Source organism: Gracilinanus agilis, chromosome 2, assembly GCF_016433145.1.
Source record: "Gracilinanus agilis isolate LMUSP501 chromosome 2, AgileGrace, whole genome shotgun sequence".
Lineage (NCBI taxonomy): Eukaryota > Metazoa > Chordata > Mammalia > Didelphimorphia > Didelphidae > Gracilinanus > Gracilinanus agilis.
The window spans coordinates 195,284,600-195,309,753 of record NC_058131.1 but is presented as its reverse complement, the minus strand read 5'-3'; the positions used below and the strand labels follow the sequence as shown (position 1 = coordinate 195,309,753).

The 25,154-nt window shown below is 35.2% G+C and overlaps 1 protein-coding gene across 3 annotated transcripts in view; it reads left to right on the top strand.

Moving 5' to 3' along the window:
- The window catches only part of FBXO25 (F-box protein 25), a 127,955-nt gene that overhangs the window by 86,030 nt on the left and 16,771 nt on the right, over positions 1 to 25,154 (top strand). For all 3 annotated transcript variants that reach the window (XM_044663612.1, XM_044663610.1, XM_044663611.1), the window contains exons 6-8: positions 343 to 436; positions 1,244 to 1,428; positions 23,521 to 23,703. In XM_044663612.1, the coding sequence (XP_044519547.1) occupies positions 343 to 436; positions 1,244 to 1,428; positions 23,521 to 23,703 (462 nt within the window). The remainder of the gene's footprint in view (positions 1 to 342; positions 437 to 1,243; positions 1,429 to 23,520; positions 23,704 to 25,154) is intronic.

The window sequence follows — 25,154 nt, the reverse complement described above, 5'->3', positions numbered from 1 at the left end:
TATGTATGAGTCAATCTAGACTAAGATAAAGAAATTAACCTACCAAGGTCACAAAGCTAGTAAGTCAGATTTTGAACACAGGTCTTCTCAATTCGTATGGATTAGAAGCTTTTTACTATTCAGAGATATTCTTTTTTATATTATACATCCCACTGACTAGTAAACATTATACACAAAGCTACTTTGTCATAAATTAAGTATTTTGTTAACCTAACATTTAAATGCTATAACAACATATTAGCATTTTATAAATGCATAATTCATCATTTTATACTTTGTATTTCTTTATTGAATAGCTTTACAGTGAATAGCTTTACATCTTATTTTCTTTCTCTTTTAAAGCTCTTACAGCTAATTGCAAAATCACAGTTAACTTCATTAAGTGGAGTAGCACAAAAAAATTACTTCAACATTTTGGACAAAATCGTTCAAAAGGGTAAGAATAATTAGTATATTGGTGTTTGGAGTCATAATTATTAGCTGTTTTCTGTGATACAATTTTTAAATAGACATTCTACTTGTATCAGATATTAAAAATTATAGTTGTATTAGACAGAAATTTTACACAAACTTTTTATGTTATTCTTTTATTTATGGCATTTGTATTAAACATGCAAAGTGGCATGCTGTTAATCTGAAAGATAACTTATTTCCTAAATTTTGAAGACATTTTACCTCTTTTGGATAGCTCCTTACTCTTATTTATCTAATGCCCTAACAAGGAAAAATTATCAGCTCTCTTAATTTTTTAATTTATGCATTAGAAAATCCAGATATTTGTTTTTCAGGTAGCAGATACTTCTGGGATTAATTAGTAGTCATTAATTAGCAAAACTGAATTGCCTTTTAGAAATTTGTTTTTAATTTTGTGTTAGGTAACTAGTTTGTACATATGTATGTATGTCCATGTAAATATGTTTAAAAGTGCATATATGCAGAAATCTATGGATAAAAGTATACTTGACACTTAAATGTTATATCTCTGTATTCATAATGTTAAAGTCACTATTAACTAGCATATTGAAATAATTATTGCCTTCCTTTTTTAAAAAATTCCCCCCTTAACTATATATCACCCTCAAAAAAAGTTTCTATTAAGCAATCATGAAAACTATTATATTTTATTCTCCTGTGATATTATCTTGGAGATAATTCCTCTTCAGATTGGTAGTATAACCTGCTAAAATTTTAATTGATGTCTAATTTCAGCACCAAGTCTAATACTGCCTTTATTTTTTTCTAGTTCTGGATGACCAACAAAATCCTCGCCTTATCAAAGATCTTCTTCAGGATCTAAGTTCTACACTTTGTATTCTTATTAGGGGAGTAGGAAAATCTGTTTTAGTTGGAAATATCAATATATGGATTTGCAGGTTAGAAACTATCCTTAACTGGCAACAACAGCTTCAAAATCTTCAAATGAACAAGGTATTTATGTGTTTGGATTTTTTCCTACAATATATACTTAATTATACCAGTAATTAACAAAATGCTCTGTAAATACTTTGAAAGGCACCATGGTACAGTGTGAAAGCTGCTGAATTGAAAATCAAAGGGCCTAGGTTCAAACCCTACCCACTGTTGTAACTTTGAGGAGGTCACTGAACTTCTTTGGACATCAGTTTCTTACTTTTTAAAATGAGAGGGTTGAACTCGATGGCATCTAAAGTGGCTTCTCGATTTAAATCTATGATATTTGATCCTGTAATTCTATAATTTGCTCTAATATTATAGTCACAGATTTGATATGTTAATGCCTACATGTATCCTAAAAATCAGTAAATGGTAGTTCTCCTATTTTGAAACAATACTTGTTCTTATCAGTGATAATTTTAAAAGTTTAAGATAAATTCAAAAAAAGAAACCTTTAATATTTTACTGGTTCTTCCTAAAAGTCTAGCAGGAATGTCAATGATCCAATGAGCCTGAGCCCTTAGTGAATAGGAGGTAAATTAATTTACCTTATAAAGGAGTAACTTTTTAAGACATTTCAAGAAGCACAATGTACTACCAATAATCCTTTATTACTTAGTTTGTGGCCCATCTAGCCCTTAAACTGTTTCTTTCCCCCTCCTATCTGGGAGTCAGTTTAGATCCACTATATTTGTTGCTTCTAAACAATTATGCTAAACTAGTTTTTTGATGCAGAGTTGGCAAATAAGATAACTTTGATGTTCTATCCCTTTCTGTTCAGTTACCAAACATTTATTTAGTACCTACTATGGACCAGCTGACCTGAAATCCTTCTCCTTCTGAGATTCATGATTCTAAAAAGCTCCCTAGAGTATTTTGGTCCTTTTCTTCTGTTGGCTTCCTGCCCAATCAAGGCTGCTAGCTTGTCTACCAGCCTGATTGATGGGTCCTCTGCATTTTACTGTTAAAGTACCTTCCTTCCCAAAGGCTCCATTATTCTCCCTATTGCTCTAAAAGACACATTAAACATTTTCTCTTTTTCATATCCTGGAAGGGTCTCACACTCTTAACCAAGAATCTCCCCTTAAAACATCCCTGATGAAAAGTCATTTAACCTCCATTTGAAGACTTCCCGTGGTAGAAGACTCAACATGTCGGCAGCAGCCCATTTCCCTTTTGGAAATTTTCAGTTACTAGGAAGTTTTTCATGACATCAAGTTTAAATCTTCCTTAATTTTTAACTTCATACTTCTGAGACCAAGCAAAACAAATCTAATCCCTATTCCCTGTGACTATCTGCAAATATTCAGAAGAAAATTATCATGTTCTCATTGCCCTCAAGCTGTCTGCTCTTCCATTAAATGTCCCTAGTTCCTTCAACTAATCCCCATATTGTTTGGCTTCTAGTCCTCAAATCATCATTTTCATTCTCTAAATTTTTTCTAATTTATCAACTTTCTTACTAGGATCATAAGATTATATAAACTGAGAAGTAGGAGGAACTGCAAAAACCATGTAGATCTCCCCTTCTTTTTGATGATGAAGAAATTTAAGACTAAATAGTTAGTAATGGTTTGGATCTGAGTCCTGACTTCAAATCCAGTGTTCTTTCTATTATTCCTCAATTCTAGTGTTCTTTCATTATTCCTCTTTAAAATATATCCAGTCACTGACAAATGTAAAGCCCAGTGGAATTGCCCATTGGCTACACAAGGGAGTTGGGAGGAGAGGAGGGAAAGAACATAAATCATGTAACCATGGAAAAATTATCTTTAATCAATTTTTTTAAATTAAAAAATAAATAAAATAAAATGTATCCAGAATTCAACATATTCTGATTATGAAAAAATAGCATTTAGACTTTGAACTTCTTCATTCTAGGCCCATCCTTAAAATAATATAGACTAAGATGATAATAAGGTTTTTTATTTGTTTGTTTGTCATGTCTCATTACTAACTTGTTGAATTCACAATTTACTAAAACCTTATATTTCTGTAACATGAACTACCACTTAGTGTTCTATCCTCATCCTGTACTTGATCAATTGATTTTTTTTGAACCAGAATCACAGTTTTAGAGTTGAATAAGCCCTAGTCCATCCATGCCCAAAAGGAATCTGTGTTATAATGTAGCCAACATACTACAGTTAACCTCTGTTTGCATTCATCCAAAATCTGTACATTGTCTTCCCACAAATCCCAGGTTAGCCATGTCACTCTAAGATAGCTCTAACTGTTAGAAAGATTTTGGTTTTTTAACCTCAACCCTAAATTTGCCTTTTTTTAAATTTACATCCGTTATTCTCTATTTTGCCATCTGGGGCCAAAGAGAACAAGACTAATGCCTTCTCCATTTGCAAATGTTTTGTGTACTTGAATATATATAATTATTCTCAAAATCCTTCGCTTTATAGTGCTAAAAGAGCATCCTTAATTATCAACCCATTTTCATATTACATACTAATAAGCTTATCAGTGTCCTCCCTGAGCACAGTACTACAGTGTCCTGAGAAACTGTCACCTCCTTATTCCTGGAACTGAGCTCTCTTTTATTGGAGCTCAAAATCAAATAAAATTTTGGGTTGCCATATCATATACTGCTAACATACTGAACTGACAAACCCCTAAAATCTCTTGATCTTTTTCAGAAAAACTGCTGTCTAAGCTATTTCTCCCATATCTTGAAATTCTGAAGCTGATTTCTTTACCCCAAGTCCAAGACTTGCATTATTGCCCACCAGAAATCATCTTATTAGATTCAACCTGATGTTCTAACCTATCAATTATTTTAGGTTCTTACTCTGATATATAGTTTCTTAACTGTCCCTTTTAGCTTTCTGTCAATTGAAAATTTTATAAAGAATGCCATGAAAGCTTCTTTATTCAGGTCCTTGATAAAAATGGTAGGTGGCTCAGCAGAAGCAATTTCCTAGGGTATTACCTTGGAAACTTCCTTCCAGATTGATATAAAACTATAAATGACTATTCTTTGAGTTTGGTCATTTGTTAAGTACCAGAGCAATTTTAGTGTATCATCATCTGGACCTCATTTCCCCAAAGAATAGCATAAGATATATGATCACTTCACTAAAATCTAAGTAAACTAAATATTTAGCATTCCTCATGTACCCTGTTTAATAATCCTCTTAAAAAAGGAAATAAAGGGGCAGCTAGGTAGCTCAGTGGATTGAGAGTCAGCCCTAAAGACGGGAGGTCCTAGGTTCAAATCTGGCCTCAGACACTTCCCAGCTGTGTGACCCTGGGCAAGTCACTTGACTCCCATTTCCGACCCTTACCACTCTTCCACCTAGGAGCCAATATACAGACGTTAAGGGTTTAAAAAAAAAGGAAATAAAATTACTTCTTCTATTCTTCTATTCGTTTACCACTGATCAGTCAGAAACTTTTCCCTTCCCTCTTTGTGGTCTCAACATCTTTTCTCTAGATCGTTGGTTTAGGATCCCAGCCTCACCCCAAGAGGGAGAATATGCATTATACCTGAACTCTACAACCCCAATTTGCCACAATTAATGCTGCAAATAGTTGTAATTTGGGGAAATGTATAAGAGAATATATATGCAATTCCCTCAATTTGAGGATACAAACCTCTGCTTGTATGAATTAGTAAATTCATACCAGGAAAAAAAAGAATGTCAGAAAAAGAATAAATTTTTATCTCAGTTTCTGAAGTGACTTTGTGAAGTGACCTGAGAAAAGATGTTCATAGATGAAATTCATAATACCGCTCTGATTGTAAGTAAACATTTGTTTGCTTAAGCAAAAATTTAAGGTTTGAACTGAAAGAAGCAAAGTTGATCTCAGTTTTCATTGAAACATGGTGGGATTTGGCCCATAACTAAAATCTGGCTCTGTAGTGCCTTTCTCAGAAGAAATAGGATAGGGAAAAGGAGGTCAAAAGTGGTATGGCATTATATATTTTAAGATTTATTCATCTAAGAAAGCCTATATGCTAAAGAAAGTATGTATGATGGAAAGTATTGATATGAATATCAATGGAGGGAAAAACAGAAGAACAGAAGCAGTTTTATCTGAGCAGTGGTACCACAGAGCACCTTCACACAAAGAGAAAATAGACAGAGTTCTGGAAATAGATCATTGTTTCAGAGGCATCATAAGAGAGAGGGACTTCAATTATCCAGTCATCTCCTAGAGCTCTTTCTACTAACACAACAGAGAAATAAAGCAAAATAAAATGCATGAACAAAATGTATATATACCAGCAGAATTTTTGAAATGACATAGCCTAGGAAGAACAGGAAAAACTAAGAACATAGGTAGGTAGGTTTTCCCACACATTTTCCAAATGAATAAAATTTTCTTCTCTAGGCTCATAGATTTATTCTTATGCCATTTATCAGCTGCCACATGAAGGCTAGTGGCCGTAGATTTTGCTTAAAGATAGCTGTAAGAACTAATAACTTCTCAACTTTACTTAATGATAATCTCATCCTTTCAAAGATGGAGGAACTGACAAGGGGAATTCAATTCTGAGTAATTCTCACCAACCAGGAAGAACTAGTTGTTGTGGAAATGATGGGAATCTTGGGGGAAAGAGAACATTTTTATGTGATAGAAGAAAAATAGCTGGCCATATTTTCACATGCACTCTAGATTTTGTAGAGCAGATTGGAAACAGTTCAGAGGTCAGATAAGTGGGAGCCCATGAACTAAAATTCTTTGGGTAAAGAATTACCAATAGGTGAATGGGAGTATGTTTGTATATACACATATGTATGTTTGTGTGTAGATTTGTATACATCTCAGATTCATATATATCTATCTCAAAAAAAAGTCATGCCAAACTAATATTATTTCTCTTGACAATTATTAAACTAGTGAATATAGCATTGTTGTTAACAAAGCATTTGATAAAGTATCTCAGTGTTATTCTTTTGTTAAATATGGAGAGATGTGATTTAGACTAAAGTACAATTAACCAATTCAAAATGATCAGATAATCATTTTCAGTGCTGTAGAAAGTTAATGCCCAGCTATATATTGTTTTATATTTTGAGAGATTTATTTTATCATGATTTAAATAAAGGCATCTTTATCTATGTTCCTCTGATTCATAGATGACACAAAGGTTACACTGATGGGCTCAAACATTGACTAAATCTAATGAGATGTAATAAGTACAAGATGATTGGATAACAACTTGAAAAAAAGATTTGGTAGCTTCAGAAAAGTTCATTTGACATTGGGCTGCATTAAAAGAGCCTAAGCCTTAGGAATAAGGAGGTATTAGTCTCTCTCCACCCTGTTCTGGTCAAACTACACCTGGAGCATCATCTTCAGTTCTGAATAGTTTTAGAGAGGACAGTGATAAGCTGGAGAGTATAAAAGCAGGCAATTGGATATTGAAAAGCCTTGAGTATATCATATGAAGATTAATTAAAGCAGTTGAAATTGTTTAGCTCAGAGAATAACAGACTCAAGAGGAAAATAGTAACTAAGTCTCTGAAGGGCTATCAGTGTGGGAGAGGCATTAGACTTGGGTTTTTTTAACCCAGAGGGCTATGAACAATGATTATGTAATGTCATAATGTCAGGAAAAACTACCTAGCTGTCCAAAAGTGAGGTAGGCCACTTTTGGTAGTAGTAGACTTCCTTCCTTCCTTCCTTTTTTTTTTAAATGCTTACCTTCAGTTTTAGAATCAACACCATGTATTGATTGCAAGACAAAAGAGTGGTACAAGCTAGCTAGGCAATAGGGGTTAAGTGACTTGTACAGGTCACATAGGAAGTATCTGAGGTCAGATTTGAACCCAGGACCTCCCATCTCCAGGCCTGGCTTTCAATCCACTGAGCCACCTAGACTTCCTTTTAGTGAGAGTCTTAAAGCAGAAGGTGGATGGCTATGGCTGGCTACGTGTTGGATATAGTGCTCTCTTTCATGTAGTTTTTGTACTAGATAGCCATTGAATTCATAGAATCATAGTTTTAAAATTTGAAGGGACCTTAGTGGTCATCCAGACCAACTTCCTCATTATCCAGTGAAGAATATGAGGCCCAGAGAATTAAAGTAAACTAACCCAGATCCCATCAACAGTAGGTAACAAAGCTAGGATTCCAGCTCATGTCTTTTAGCTCCAAGTCCAGCATTCTTTCAACTGCACCCTCCTAACCTCCGAGTTGTTCTTCTCATGTCTTCTTCAAGTTAATTTCCTCTTATAATCTCCTTTTTAAAAATCTCATTATTTACATGGCACAGAGTGTGAGCTTCTAATGTCTTTATGATTGCTCTCTCCAGTGCTCATGTTGCATTTTTCCTGGATAATATTCACAGTAGGAGAGAAAGTGGGTGAAATCATATCTGGTTTTGGCATATCTGCATTGCTTTGTGATAGCTTGTCATTTCTGTACCTACTACCACCACTTTTCATGTTCTTTTTTTATACTCACATGATTTTATGAGTTACCCTGAGGATTTTTATTTCCCTTATGAATGTTAGTTGAAACTAGTGATAAAAACTCATTCACATTGTCAAAAGATTCAGTTGCACTATGTAGCTTCTAAAGTAAGCCAGCCAAATTAGCCTGAGACTGCTTAATATAATAAGTCATGGTCTTTCAACTTGCTGGTCTAATGGTGAATTGGTGCCTTATGTTTATTCATAGTCAATTTTAAGGTGACACCAGAAGTCACAGAGTGGAATAATAATGGCCAAGGGTTTCCACAGATCACTGATACTCTGAAGTGAAGGACCATTTCTTGAAATTAAATTCAGCTTGGCCTCAGAGTCTGGTTACTTATTTCCAACTTCTAACACTTTTTTTCTTTAATTTTGATACATTATTCTAACAAAAGAGATCTTGGTAACCTTATAGAAAAATCTTTCTCAAATTTTAATCTACCAGAAATACATAGAATATAAATTATAGATTGGTAAATTTCTAAAAGCAATGGCATGCTCCCTCCCAATTATCCTAATATAACATTGTTTCCATCTGACAATTCTGTGAAATTTAGTCCTATAAGTTCACTTCCCTGACTTAAAATTTAGTTTGCCAGCTTGGGGCAGGAGGCAGGAAATCTACTGATTCTTGGTATGCATTTTTTAAAAATGTATGTAGAATATTTTTCCATCGTGACATGATTGATTATTTTTCCCACCCCTCTTCCCACCCTCCTCCCGGAGCTGACAAATAATTCCACTAGGTTATATATGTATCATTAATCAAAATCTATTTCCTTATTATTCATATTTGCAGTAGAGTGATCTTTTAACATCAAAACCCTAATCATACCTGTATCAAACTATGTAATTGACCATATGATTTTCTTATGCATTTCAGTTCCCACAATCCTTTCTCTGGATGTGGGTAGCTTTCTTTCTCATAAGTTCCTCTGGATTCTCCTGGGTCATTGCATTGCTGCTAGTAGAAAAGTCTGTTACATTCGATTGTGCCACAATGTGTCGATCTCTGTGTATATGGTTCTCCTGGTTCTGCTCTTTTCCCTCTGCAGCAATTCCTAGAGGTTGTTCCAGTTCACATGGAATTCCTCCAGTTCATCATTCCTTTCAGCACAATAGTATTCCATCACCAGCAGATACCACAATTTGCTCTGCCATTCCCCAATCAATAGACACTCCCTCCTTTTCCAACTTTTTGCCACCAAATAAAGCCCAGCTATAAATATTTTTGTACAAGTATTTTCCCATATTATCTCTTTCGGGTATAAACTCAGTAGTGGTATGGCTAGATCAGAGGGCAGGCATTCATTTAAAACCCTTTGGATATAATTCCAAATTGGCCTCCAGAAGGGTTGGATCAATTCACAACTCCATCAGCAGTGTATTCATGACCCAATTTTTCCGTATCCCCGCCAACACTTTATCACTTTCCTTTGCTGCCATATTAGCCAGTTTGCTAGATGTGAGGTGGTATGTCAATACTGTTTTAATTTGCATTTCTCTAATCAGGAGAGTTTTTCCTGTGCTTATTGATAGTTTTAATTTCTTGATGTGAAAACTGCCTATTTATGTCTCTTGACAATTTGTTGACTGAGAAATGGCTTGATTTTTTGTAAATATGACTTAGTTCCTTATATATATGGGAAATTTATTTGTCAGAGTATTGTTATAAATTTTTCCCCCAGTTTGATGCTTTTCTTTTAATTTTGGTTGCATTGGTTTTGTTTGTACAAAACCTTTTTAATTTCATATAATCAAAGTCATTCATTTTACATTTTGTAAAATTCTCTCTCTTGCTTGGGCTTAAATTCCTTCCTTTCCCACAGATCTGACAGGTATACTATTCTTTGTTCACCTAATTTATTTATGATTTCACTCTTCATATTTAAGTCATTTGCCCATTTTGAATTTATCTTGTTATAGGGTATAAGATGCTGATCAAAACCTAATTTTTCCCATACTTTTTTCCAATTTTCCCAGAAGTTTTTGACAAATAATGAGTTTATGTCCCCCAAACTGGGATGTTTGGATTTATTGAACAGTAGCTTGCTGTCATTTACCCCTAGTTTATTCCATTGGTCCATCCTTCTGTCTCTTAGCCAGTATTGTTTTGATGACCACTGCTTCATAGTACAGTTTAAGGTCTGGTACGGCTTGGCCTCTATACTTCACATTTTTTTCATTAGTTTCCTTGATGTTCTTGATCTTTTGTTCTTCCAGATGAACTTTGTTATAATTTTGTCTAATTCTATAAAAAAGTTTTTTGGTAGTTTGATACTACCTATGTCTAGATATGATTTTAATGGAGTCTCTCTATCTCCGGCTGCTGAATCTTGTTGGAAATATACAGAAATGCTGATGATTTATGTGGGGTTTATCTTGTACCCTGCAACTTTGTTAAAGTTGTTAATTATTTCCACTAATCTTTCAGTTGATTTTCTAGTATTCTTTAACTATGCCATCATATCATCTGCAAAGAATGTTAGTTTAGTTTCCTTATGCCTACTTTAATCCCTCCAATTTCTTTTTCTTCTCTAATTGCTACTGCTAGCATTTCTAGTACAATATTTTCACATTTTCAAGTACAATTATTTTTTTAAAGTACCAGCTTCTCATCTTATTTATTAGTTCAACAGTTCTTTTACTTTCAATTTTATTAATTTCTCCTTTAATTTTTAGGATTTCCAATATAGTTTTTATCTGGGGACTTTTAATTTTTTCTTTTTCTGATTTTTTTAAGTTGTAAGCCCAATTCATTGATCTCATCCCTCTCTATTTTGCTGCTGTAGGCACTCAGAGATATAAATTTTCCCCTGAATACTTCTTTGGCTATATCCCATAGGTTTTTATATGTTGTCTCCTCATTGTCATTCTCTTTAATGAAGTCCATGATTGTTTCTATGATTTCTTTTTTGACCCAACAGTTTTGAAGAATTCGATTATTTAGTTTCTGATTAATTTTAAATTTGCCTTTCCATGGGCCCTTGTTAATTATAACTTTTATTGCATTATGATCTGAAAAAGTTACATTTATTATTTCTGTTTTTCTGCATTTGTTTGCAGTGTTTCTGTGCTCTTTGTATATGCACCATGTACTGCTGAGAAGAAGGTATATTCCTTTTTATCTCTGTTCAGTTTTCTCCAAGATATCTATTAACTCTATTTTTTCTAACATTTCATTCACTTTCCTTACTTCTTTCTTATTTATTTTTCAATTCGATTTAACTATTTTTGTAAGAGGAAAGATGAAATTCCCCACTACTATGGTCTTACTATCTATTTCCTCCTTGAGCTCCTTTAATTTTTCCTTTAGAAATCTAGATGCTATACCATTTGGTGCATAAAGTTTTACTAATGATATTACTTCATTGTTTATAGTACCCTTTAGCAAAATATAATTTCCTTCCTTATCTCTTTTAATCAGATCAATTTCTTCGTTGGCTTTGTCCGGTATCATGATTGCTACTCCTGCTTCTTTTACTTTACATGATGCATAATAAAGTCTGCTCTGGCCTTTTACCTTGAATCTGTGTGTGTCACTATGCCTCAAATGTGTTTCTTGTAAACAACATATGGTAGGATTCTGGTTTTTAATATACTCTGCTACTCGATTCCGTTTTATGGGTGAGTTCATCCCATTAACATTCAGTGTTTTGATTACTATCTATGTATTACCCTCCATCTATTATCTCCTTTAGATCCTACTCTATTCCCTTTTACTCAGTTCCTCCTCACCAGTATTTTGCTTTTTGTCACCACCCTACTGCCCCCTCCCTTCAATTACCTCCTGCTTCCTTTGTCTTATTCCCCTTCTACTTCTCTGTAGAGTGATAGAATTCTATACTTTGTTTTTCCCTCTCTGCGACAGTTACACTGAAAGTAAAATTTAAGCACTGCCCATCACCACCCTTCTCTTCCCCTCTCTGAAATGATTTTTTCATACCTCTTAATGTTATATAATTTACCCCGTTCTATCTCTCCCTTCCCTTTTCTCTCAGTGCAAATCTCTTTCATCCCTTGATTGATTTTTTCCATATTATTCATATGCATACATATCATATCATACATACATATTGTCCCATATCATCACATTACATATACATCATATCATAATAATCAGCTTACCTTTCACACTCCCTTTCTGAGTAAATTCCTTTTATCTTCACTACTACTAAGAGTAATTTTTGAGAATTACAGAAATCCTCTTTCCATGCAGACATATAAACAATTTGACTTTAATGAGTCCCTTAAATTTTTTTCTTTCTTATTTATCTTTTTAGGCTTCTCTTGGGTCTCATGTTTGGACTTAAGATTTTTTGTTTAGGTCTGTCTTATTCCTCAGAAATGCTTGGAAGTCTTCTATCTTATTGAATGACCATTTTTTCCCTCTGAAAGTATATACTCAATTTTGCTGGATAGGTCACTCTGGGTTGTAAACCCAAATCTTTTGCCTTCCTAAATATCATATTTAATGCCTTCCAATCCTTTAATTAGAAGCTGCTAGGTCCTGTGTGATTCTGATTGTATCTCCATGGTGTTTGAATGGTTTCTTTCTGGCTGTTTGAAGTATTTTCTCCTTGGCTTGGTAGCTCTTGAATTTAGATATTACATTCCTGGAAGTTGTCATTTGAGGATTTCTTTCTTGAGGTGATCTGTGAATTCTTTCAATTTCAATTTCATTTTCTTGTTTGAGAGGATCTTGGCAGTTATCTTTGATAATTTCTCATAATATGATGTCCATAGTTTTTTCTTGATCATGACTTTCAGGTAGTCTAATAATTCTCAAATTATCTTTCCTAGATCTATTTTTAGTTGTTTTTTTTCAATAAGATCATATTTATCTCTGTTTTTTCATTCCTTTGATTCTGCTTTATTGTTTCTTGATTTCTCATGAAAACATTAGTTTCTAGATGGTCAATTCGGATTTTTATGATCTGATTTTCCTCTGTCACTTTTTGGTTCTCCTTTTTCAATTGGCCCATTTCTTCCTGCATCACTTTCATTTCTCTTCCCACTTTTTCTCTGCCTCTCTTAATTGTCTTTTTTTAAACATTTATTAATATTTATTTTTTAGAAAAGTTAACATGGTTACTTAATTCATGCTCTTACTTTCTTCTTCACCCCCTTATTCCCCCACCCATGGCTGATGTGTATTTCCACTGGTTTTAACATGTGTCATTGATCAAGACCTATTTCCAAATGCATTGGTGTGGTAGTTTCAGGTCTACATCGCCAATCATGTCTGCCTCCACCCATGTGTTCAAGCAGTTGTTGTTCTTCTGTTTCCACCCCTGTAGTTCTTCCTCTAAATGTGGGTAGTGTTCTTTTCCATAAGTCCCTCAGAACTGTCCTGAGTCATTGCATTGCTGGAAGTACAGAAGTTCATTACATTCTATTTTACCACTGTGTATTGGTCTCTGTGTACATTGTTCTTCTGGCTCTGCTCCTTTCGCTCTGCATCAATTCCTGGAAGGCTTTCCAGTTCACATGGAATTCCTCCAGTTTATTATTCCTTTTAGCACAATAGTATTCCATCACCAGCATATACCACAATTTGTTCAGCCATTCCCCAATTGAAGGATATACCCTCAATTTCCAGTTTTTTGCCACCACACAAAGCTCGGCTATAAATATTTTCATACAAGTCTGTTTATCTATGATCTCTTTGGGGTACACACCCAACAATGGTATGGCTGGATCAAAGGGCAGGCATTCTTTTAGAGCCCTTTGAGCATAGTTCCAAATTGCCAACCAGAATGGTTGGATCAGTTCACAACTCCACCAGCAATGCATCAATGTCCCAGTTTTGCCACATCCCCTCCAACATTTATTACTCTCCTATTCTTTCATTTTAGCCAATCTGCTAGGTGTGAGGTAATACCTCAGAGTTCTTTTGATTTGTATCTCTCTAATTATTAGATATTTAGAACACTTTCTCATGTGCTTATTGATACTTCTGATTTCTATACCTGAAAATTGACTATTCATGTCTCTTGCCCATTTATCAATTGGGGAATGGCTTGATTTTTTATACAATTGCTTTAACTCCTTGTATATTTGAGTAATTAGACCCCTGTCAGAGTTTTTTTGTTATGGAGATTTTTTCCCAACTTGTGGTTTCCCTTCTGATTTTGGCTACATTGTTTTTGTTTGTACAAAAGCTTTTTAGTTTGATATAATTAAAATCATTTATTTTATATTTTGTAATTTTCTCTAACTCCTGCTTGGTTTTAAAATCTTTCCTTTCCCAGAGATCTGACAAGTAAACTATTCTATGTTCACTTAACTTATTTATATTTTCCCTCTTTATATTCAAGTCATTCACCCATTCTGAATTTATCTTGGTGTAGGGTATGAGATGTTGATCTAAACCTAATCTCTCCCATATTGTTTTCCAAATTTCCCAACAGTTTTTGTCAAATAGTGGATTTTTGTCCCAAAAGTTGGGCTCTTTGGGTTTATCATACACTGTCTTGCTGATGTCACTTACCCCAAGTCTATTCCACTGATCCTCCCTTCTGTCTCTTAGCCAGTATCATACCATTTTGATGACCGCTGCTTTGTAGGACAGTTTAATATCTGGTACTACTAGGCCCCCTTCCTTCACATTTTTTTTCATTATTTCCCTTGATATTCTTGATCTTTTGTTATTCCAGATGAACTTTGTTATAGTTTTTCCTAGTTCAATAAAGAAGTTTTTTGGTAGTTTGATAGGTATGGCACTAAATAGGTAAATTAATTTGGGTAGAATGGTCATTTTTATTATGTTAGCTCCTCCTACCTATGAGCAATCAATGTTTTTCCAATTTTTTAGATCTAGTTTTAATTGTTTGGAAAGTGTTTTGTAGTTGTTTTTGTATAATTCCTGTGTTTGTTTTGGTAGATATATTCCTAAGAATTTTATATTGTCTAGGATGATTTTAAATGGTGTTTCTCTTTCTACCTCTTGCTGCTCTAATGTGTTGGAAATGTTTAGAAATGCTAATGATTTATGTGCATTTATTTTGTCTCCTGCAACTTTGCTAAAGTTGTTGATTATTTCTACAAGCTTCTTAGTTGATTCTCTAGGATTTTTTAAGTAGACCATCATATCATCTGCAAAGAGTGATAGCTTAGTCTCCTCCTTGCCTATTTTGATACCTTCAATTTCTTTTTCTTTCTAATTGCTACTGCTAGTGTTTCTAGTACAATGTTAAATAATAGAGGTGATAATAGGCATCCTTGTTTCACTCCTGATCTTATTGGAAAGGCTTCTAATTTATCCCCATTGCATATGATGCTTGTTGATCGTTTTAGGTATATACTGTTTATTATTTTTAGGAAAGGTCCTTCTATTCCTATACTTTTCAGTGTTTTCAATAGGAATGGATGCTGTATTTTGTCAAAGGCTTTTTCAGCATCTATTGAGATAATCATGTGATTTTTGTTTCTTAGACTGTTGATATGGTCAATTATGTGGATGGTTTTCCTAATGTTGGACCAACCTTGCATTCCTGGTATAAATCCCACCTGATCGTGGTGAATGATTTTCTTAATTACTTGCTGGAGTCTCTTTGCTAGTATTCTATTTAAGATTTTTGCATCTATGTTCATTAGGGATATTGGTCTGTAGTTTTCTTTCTCTGTTTTTGGTCTCCCTGGCTTTGGAATCAGTACCATATTTGTGTCATAAAAGGAATTTGGTAGGACTCCTTCTTTGCTTATCATATCAAATAATTTGTATAGTATTGGGATTAGTTGCTCTTTGAATGTCTGATAGAATTCACTTGTGAATCCATCAGGCCCTGGCAATTTTTTCTTAGGGAGTTCTTTGATGGCTTGTTCAATTTCTTTTTCTGATATGGGATTATTTAGGTATTCTATTTCTTTTGCTGTTAATCTAGGCAATTTGTATTTTTGTAAATATTCATCCATATCTCCTAGATTGCTGTATTCATTGCCATATAATTGGGCAAAATAGTTTGTAATGATTGCCTTAATTTCCCCTTCATTAGAGGTGAGGTCTCCCTTTTCAGCTTTGATACTGTCAATTTGTTTCCTTCTTTCCTTTTTTTATTAGATTGACCAGTACTTTGTCTATTTTTTTCAAAATACCAGCTTCTAGTCTTATTTATTAATTCAATAGTTCTTTTACTTCCAATTTTATTAATTTCTCCCTTGATTTTTAGCATTTCTAATTTAGTTTTCATCTGGGGATTTTAATTTGCCAGCTTTCTAATTTTTTAAGTTGCGTGCACAATTCATTGATCTCTGCCCTCCCTAATTTGTTAATATATGCACTCAAGGATATAAATTTCCCCCCGAGTATTGCCTTGGCTGCATCCCACAGAGTTTGGTAGGATGTCTCATCATTATCATTCTCTTCAGTGAAATTGTTGATTGTTTCTATGATTTCTTCTTTGACTAGCTGGTTTTGGAGAATCATTATTTAATTTCCAATTAGTTTTTGCTTTGCCTGTCCAGGTGCCCTCACTAATTATTATTTTTATTGCATTATGATCTGAGAAGGTTACATTTATTATTTCTGCTCTCTTGCATTTGTTTGCAATGTTTCTAGGCCCTATTACATGGTCAATCTTTGTGAATGTACCATGTGCAGCTGAAAAGAAGGTGTATTCCTTTTTGTTCCTATTTATTTTTTCCACATATCTATTAAATCTAATTTTTCTAGGACTTCATTCATCTCTCTTACCTCTTTCTTATTTATTTTTCGGTTTGATTTATCTAAATCTGAAAGAGGAATATTTAGATCTCCCACTAGTATGGTTTTACTATCTATTTCCTTCTTGAGATCTGCCAGTTTCTCCTTTACAAATCTGGTTGCTATGCCATTTGGTGCACATATTGATCAGTGTTATTTCCTCATTGTCTATACTGCCTTTAATCAGGATGTAATGACCTTCCCTGTCTTTTTTAATCATATCTATTTTTACTTTGGCTTTGTCAGAAATCATAATTGCCACTCCTGCCTTCTTTTTCTCATTTGAGGCCCAAAGGATTTTGCTCAAGCCCTTTTCCTTAAACCTGTGTATGTCTACCGACCTCATATGTGTTTCTTGTAGACAACATGTGGTAGGATTTTGGTTTCTAATCCACTCTGCTATTTCCTTCCTTTTTATGGGCGAGTTCATCCCATTCACATTCAGAGTTATAATAATCAGTTGTATATTCCCCAACATTTTGACATCCTCTCCTAGTTCTACCCCTTCTTCTTATACTATTTCCTTTTAAACCAGTGGTTTGCTTTATACCAGTAACCCTTGTCCCCTCCCTTGATTAACTTCCCTTTCTACCCCCTCCCTTATTATTTCCCTCTTTTTATTTTTAAGGCCTAATGAATTCCCTCCCCCTTCTTCTCCCCTCCCTTTTTTGACCTCCCCACTCCCCTGCTGCCCTTGGTTTATCCCTTCTAACTTTCTCAGTAGGGTTAGATAGAGTTTTATATCCCAATGGATAAAGCTACTCTTCCCTCTCAGTGTTAATTACACTGAGAGTAAGGTTTAAATATTACCTCTTAATGCTCTCTTCCTCTCCTTCTTATAATAGTATTCATCCCTTCCTTTTCCAATGCCCTCTTTGTATGTAATAGAATATCCTATTTTTCTTATTCATTCAATTTTCTCTTGGTATCCTCTACTTTTCTCCCACCTCTTTCCCACCCCCATATCATCTTAGACCATTTAGTATTCCAGCCTCTCCATATGAATAATTCTTCTAATTACTATTATAGTTAACACTATAATAGTGAATAGAGTTCCTTACAGAAAATTATACATAACATTTCTCCACATAGGAATACAAATAATTAGATCATATCAAAGCCCTTAAAGAAGCAAATTTAAAAAAATACAAGTTTTCTTTCTTTCCCCTCTGTTTCTTATTTACCTTTTCATGTTTCTCTTGATTTTTATGGTTGGATATCGAACTTTCCATTTAGTCCTGGTCTTTTCTATGCAAATACTTGGAAATCTTCTATCTTTTTGAATGCCCAAACTTTCCCCTGGAAGTATATAGTCAGTTTTGATGGGTAGGTGATCCTCGGTTGTAGACCCAGTTCTCTTGCCTTTCTGAATAGCATATTCCAAGCCTTGCGGTCTTTTAGCATGGAGGCTGCCAGATCCTGTGTGATCCTGATTGGTGCTCCTTGATATCTGAATTGTCTCTTCCTGGCTTCTTGTAAAATGTTTTTCTTTTACTTGGAAGCTCTTGAATTTGGCTGTTATATTCCTGGGAGTTGTCTTTTCTGGGTCTAGTGTAGAGGGTGATCTACGGATCATTTCAATGTCTATATTGCCCTCTTGTTGTAGAACTTCAGGGCAATTTTGCTGAATAATTTCTTTTAGTATGGAGTCCAAATTTCTATTAATTTCTGCTTTTTCAGGAAGACCAATGATTCTCAGATTGTCTCTTCTAGCCTGTTTTCTTGGTCTGTCACTTTCTCATTGAGATATTTCATGTTTCCTTCTATTTTATCAGTCTTTTGACTTTGTTTTATTTGCTCTTGCTGTCTTGAGAGATCATTAGCTTCTAATTTCTCAATTCTAGCCTTTAGGCACTGGTTTTTGGCTATAATCTTTTGGTTTTCCTTTTCAACCTGGTCATTTCTGGTCTTCAATTGACTTGCCTCACTTTCTAATTGTGAAATTCTGCCTTTTAAACTGTTATTTTCTTGCCAGATTTTGGTTTCCAATTTGCTTTCCATTTCGTTTGATTTTGGGGCATCTTTCTCCAATTGGGAGTTTCTGTCTTCTAACCTGTTAATTTCCTTTTGAGCTATTTCCCACTTCTCTCGCCAAATCTCTTCCATCGTTCTCATCATCTCAGATTTGAACTCTTCAGTAGCTTGTGGCCAGTTTTCATTATTTTGGGAAGGTTTGGATATGATTACTTGTTTGTTCTCCTCTGCTGTTTGCTCTGTTGTCTGGATTTTATCTGTGTAAAAGTTGTCGAGTGTTACAGATTTCTTCTTGATGATCTTTCTCTTTTGGGGTTCTTGTCTGGCTTGCCATTGTTAGCCCTGTGCCCTCTCAGTTTTATCCTCACATTCAGGGTCTATCTGCGCTCTTTAGGCTCCTGAGGACTCAGGTCTAGTTGTTCTCAGGGTAAAGCCTCTAGGTGGTCCCCTTGCTTGTTCCTCTGCCTGAGGCTCCTTTAACAGTCTCAGGGTGCTGCTTCCACAGTCATGCACCCCTCTGTACTGGATCCCCACTCAAAGTCTGCGCCTGAGCTCAAGATGCGAGTCCTTGCCTGTGCTCAGGATCCATATCTGCGCTTGTGTCCAAGCCCGCACTCGTGCCTGCGCTCAGGGTCTGTGTTCAAAGTCCGTGCATTCTTTAGCCTCTTGGGGTCTTAAGTCCTGCTGCTCTCAGGAACAGGCCCTGGTGACCCCAGGTAGCTGCCAAGGACTTAATGTGTACCCCAAACTTGCTCTAATTCTTGTGCGCTGGCTTTGGCACTGTAGGTGGTATGGGGTGAGGGAGGGGGTTGCTCAGCTCGCATTTTAGTGAGAGCTGTTTCACCCCTTTATAACATGGAAATGCCCCGATTCCATGTACCTCCAATGCTGCACCCTGTTGTGGGGTCTCTTTGTTCCTCTGGATTTGTTTTTATGTCTTCTTGAGGAGTCCTGTATGTTTCGGTTAGGAGAGGTTAAGCAGCTGCTTTTTACTCTGCCACCATCTTAACCTGGAAGTCTCTCTTAATTGGTTTTTGAGATCTCTTTTGAGATCTCCGGACTCTTGTGTCCAATCCATATTTTTCTTTTTGACTTTGGATGTGTTTCCTTTGCTTTCACTGTCCCCTTCTGTATCTGTACCTTGCTCTTTGTCTCCATAAAATTTCTTTACAATTAGATGCCTTTTTTGTTGTTTGCTCATTTTTCCTCTCTAATTATAGGAAGGCTCTGTTTTCTGGAAAGTTGGGGTATCCTCTTAAACTTGAGTCCTTCCTTGATGTTATTCTCAATTTATTTTCTGGGTTGTTACTAATTTAACAAATGATCTGAGGGCTGAAAGTTCTGAGAGCCCCATCCTCCTGCTCATTCAATTGACCTTTGCATGATGACAGCTTAAAGACTTGTCTTAGGCTTGGGTATAAGCTTTTGACCTCACTCTGTAATTGATCAAGTCAGGGGCTGATCAAATTCTAGCTCCAGGCTTAGGCTCAAGTTTTTGGTCTCACTGTGTTCTTGATCCAATCAAGCACAACCTTGATTGCCCTGTCCTGGAGCTCTGCCCTTAGTCTTGGGCGAGGGGAGCCCCCTGAAAATTGTGTCCTTACCCCAAACTGTGGATTACATCCTCATTCCAAGCCCAGATTGGGATTCTTGGCTTTGCTCTGGGCCCATACAGATCAGCCCCTTTCAGCCCAGATTGCACTGTACTGGGACTCTGGACTTCTCCACAGGTTTGAAATTTCAAGGGGTATGGGTTGGCTAGGACCACTATTTTCCCAGGAAGGATATCAGGATCTCAGTGTTATCTTGGACTTAAGTTCAGAACCTGGGACAGCAGATGTGGGGTGGGGGGTGTTGTGGTTTGCTATTGGCTTGCTTTTCCCTCCTTGCTACAGCCTCTTGCTAGCTCTTCTCTCCTCTCATCCCAGTGCTCCCGATGTTCTCTGCCTATCTTTTTGGGTTTTTTCTTTTCTTGAAAGTTGTTTCACTTTATTTCCTTCTTGGTTCTTTCACTCCTGTATTCGTTTTGTGTTGATATTTTAATCTTAGTTGGAGATGGTTCTCATGGTGACACAGAGCTGCTACTCTAGTTATTCCTCCATCTTGGCTCCACCCCAGGAACTTGTATCTTGTTATACATTTTTAAGCCATAATTGAGCCATGACTAGATTAACCATTTTAAAAGCCTTTATTACTACTGAAAGAAATACTCTCTATCTCTAGCTAGCTACCATTTTCTCCTTTAAAATTTCTCCCAAACACATTCATTTTGAGAAGTTCATTATTCTTAGTAAGAGCATTGTAGAAATAAAAAAGCAGCTTCTTACCTTTATAGCTCTGAGACTTAATCACTTTTCAAATTGATCTCTTCCATATCTGCCCTATTTTCTTTCAGTCACTCTAATAATGTTTGTTCTTAGTCCATAACATCCATAAAGAAGCTATCTTCCTCTGACTTTATCCATTATACTGAAGACAGGTAGTGCTTGCCTTCTCAAATTAGCAATCTGGTTGTTAGTTCTTGGACCTCAGAAGTAAAAAAATGCTCCAAAGCTCCCTTAAGTCCTTTGAGAAGTAGATAAAGTATAAATACCAAATAAATATAGAAAAAAAATGTTCCCTAGCAGTAATAACTTCTTCACTCTGACTCAAACAGCTTCATTTTGCTTTGGAGATATCTTTGTTCTTTTTCGTAGATGAAAGGTTTGAAATTTCTTTTAAAAGAAGTTCTGGTACTTTATTGTATTTCAAAAATCCAGGATGGCAGCTGTGTGGATAGCTAGTAGTTTTGATTATAATCCCTCAGTTCCTCCAAATGTTTGTAGTGATTCCTATGAAAAGATCCATGTGTATATACACTGACAAATGGAAGACACTCGTTAGATTAACTATGACTATTTGTCTGTTTGTTAGGCATTGTTTTGTGAAATTAAGTAATATCATTCTATGAAAGTTTGAAGCTGCAAGGCCCCTTCCTCCCTTAAAACACTATTTGTGGTTTTTTTCCCTGACCATAGAATTAATGTGCTGCTACTTCCCAGTTCTGCTATTCTTTATGAGTCATATGCTGCATTTTAAAATAAATGACTGCTTTTTATTTTGAAGGGAATTTATTTAAATTGATGTTTGATTTTATCATCATTATAACATAAGATAGGTTGAGCCAGTATTATTACTATGTAACTTACTGGCCATAAAGCTACCTACTGATAAAAGTAGATCAGAAACCCTGTTTTCTTTGCTTAGCCACGTGTTCTTTCTGCTTGGCTTTCCAGCCTTCAGAAGGTTTCTCATTTTAGCAGCTGAGTTTTTTTTTAATCCCGTATTTGTAGAAATTTATAGAAATTCTCCTTTCTTAATGTGGGGCAGAAGGTAGCACCTGTTTAAAATTATGTTTAATTCTGGTAATGATGGAAATGATGGGGATAAAGTTCACATGTACGTTATCTTTTGTGTGCTACTACTCATCAATAAGCTAGCTACAACTTTGAATAAAATATGCTTAGATGTTTCTATCACCATAATCAGAAGATAACCCATATGCCTTCTGAATAACCTATGCAATCACTTTATATTCTGTGGAAACTATGCAAGTGTATCCAAACTTTTCAGATTTTATAAATTCACTAATTCATCAAGTACTTCTTAAGGAATTAAAAAGTGCAAGGCAGGCACTAATAAGGATACATTTGTAAAGTAGAGATTTTTGTTTTTAAAATATGTGCCAATGTTAGTAGCTTTTGTATTGCTCTGTTTTTAGACTAAGTATCTTTGTTCTCATCCTGCCTTCTAGTTATTTTACTAGCTAGATCATATCTCCCAGGAGCCAGGGAAAAGAAACTAAGAGGTCAAGGCAGCTAAGTAGCACAATGCAAAGAACATCTGACCTGGAGTCAATGATCTGAGTTCAAATGTGGCCTCAGATACTTCCTAGCTTTGTGATCCTGAGCAAATTATTTAACCCCAGTTTCTGAGACCTGGCTTCTCTTCTGTCTTAGAATTGAAACTAAGACAAAAAGTAAGGGTTTAAAAAAATAAGGGGTTAATTAACCAATTAAACTGTGCCTTCCATACACTTGCAATTGGCTTCACTAGGCCCAAAAGTCAAGCCTTTGGGCTATGCTGTAATCCAAAGAGCTACACAAGTTATTTCTTTTTAGGCCAAATTCAATGGTAGAGATTCATTTTAGTCAGCAGTATTCACCAAATGATTCCTATGTACAGAATTGGCTCATATGTATGCGGAATTCTCATTAAAACAGAAGAGAAACTCCTATCTTAAAAGTTGAACTTTAGAAACAAAGCATACAGTATTAAAAAGCACCATAAATAAGTACAGATTACTAATGCATTTACATAATGTATTTTCTATACAAAGTGGTGTTCTTTTTAACAGAACTTAGGTGATAAAATCCCTTGATTTACACTCTGAATTCTTAGACAAGCTCACGTCAAGAAATACTATGATGGCAAGGAGAGGAAGCATTTGGTATAATTCTTTCCGCAACTTAAGTAGAATTCTTCCAAATTGGGAATTATTTCATAGCTACACATAGAATCATAGCTATGTGGTGTGTGTGTGTGTGTGTGTGTGTGTGTGTGTGTGTGTGTGTGTGTGTGTTTTAGAATCTGGAAGAGCTCAGATCTCCTAAGCCCAATCCAGTGCTCTTTCTTACTGACCAACCAACCATCCTCCTCAGTAGAATAATGGAGTTTTCATTTATCAGCCTTTATATTTATACTCACTACCATAATTCCTTAGAAGATTATGGGCATTTTCTGTATTCTTATAGTATGGTATTTTCCACCACTTTCCCCACCTGCCTACTCACAACCACACCTTATTTGAAGTGACCATTATTTCATATATAATGTTACATAACAGTCATTTCAGGATAATAATAATATTTTTCTCTTGAAATGTCAAATGTAAATAAAATGTGGGTCCTTTATTGCTTCTTTCAATGAAATGCTACCCCATTTTTTTTCCAGCAAGTCAATAATGGCCTTACACTTAGTGATCTTCCTCTGCACATGCTGAATAATATATTATACAGATTCTCAGATGGATGGGATATCATTACTTTAGGTCAAGTGACTCCAACGTTATACATGCTCAGTGAAGACAGACAATTATGGAAGAAGCTTTGCCAGTACCATTTTGCTGAAAAACAGGTAAGTTGTATATGCTGGTAGAAGTGTGTTTCTCTGCCTTTTGAGATTATATGTAAATATGGCCATTCACTCAACTGTGCTCTGCAAAGCATTCATATGATTACTATTTCAGCAAAACTAGCTAGTGACATTCAAAAGCAGACTGAACTGCCTCATATAGTAGTCCATCTTGATGGAGGTCTTCGAGCAAAGGCAGGATGTTGTGGAAGGAAGTTTTGTTTTGGTAAGGCTTGAACTTGATGACCTCAGATGTCTCCTCCATATCTGAGATTCTTTATATGATTGCTACATATTGTCTGCTTCAAGTACCTTTTGTAGATTGTAGAGAACTATTGTTTGATATATGGGAGAAAAACTTAAATCTTGAGAATTACATAATCAAGTAATGTGAATTCTTTTTTTATATCCTTTTTACTAAAAGGCTGTGGAAAAAAGGTTTTATTTTTTTTCCTCTTAAATTATTAGTGTCCTTTTGCCTTCACTGATATGAACATGAGTATACCCTATTCTTCATCCTTAAGTGAATATTTTTCTCTCAGCTCTGTGCCCTTCCTACATCTCCTTTCATCTTTCAGAAGGACTTCTTTCTAACTGAATATTGGTCATAAAGATCTTATTATACTTAAGTTCTTAATATGTAATAGAGTCATGAAAATAAGAACTAACTTGTACTAGATAAACTTTATGTAGAATTTATCTAATATCAGTACTTTAAAATATCTGAGGAATTATTATGATTAAAATTGATATAGATGGATATAGATAAAAGTATAAATATTTTATTTAAAGCCATGTTGGTAAAATAAAGAAGACCACACGCCTGCTAAGATCTAATTCAAATCGCCCGCCATACCTTCTGCCCACCTAGCTGCCTCCTATGAAAGAGCACGCCTCCCCCTCACCTCAGGAGTCTTATACTGTTGTCCACGTAATCACACTTCCTGTCTACCTGTATTGCAAGAGGAATCATGGGAAATGTTTCAAAGTCCCCTAAACGTCCACAGGAAGTTTATCTCATATATCTAAGTATTACAGCTCAAATGAACCCCAAAGAACCCCCAAAATTCCAGTAACACAGAATTAAAGTTACATGAATCATAGTTGTGTCTAGTTTTTAACATGGCATAGTTTTATTATTACAAATGTGAAGGAATTTGGTAAGTGATAAATAGTAAAGGAAGAAGATTAAGGTTTTTTTTTAACATTTATTAATATTCATTTTTAACATGGTTACATGATTCATGCTCCTACTTTCCCCTTCACCTCCCGCACTCCCCCCACCCATGGCCGATGCACATTTCCACTAGTTTTGTCATGTGTCCTTGGAAGATTAAGTTTTGAAAGTAAAAGGAGCGTGAGAATTTGTTGGAAGTCGAAGGATGCAGGAGAATAGGATGAGAAAATATTGGGAATAAGAGGAAAGTGGGGGTAGTGTCTTGACATGAAAATCC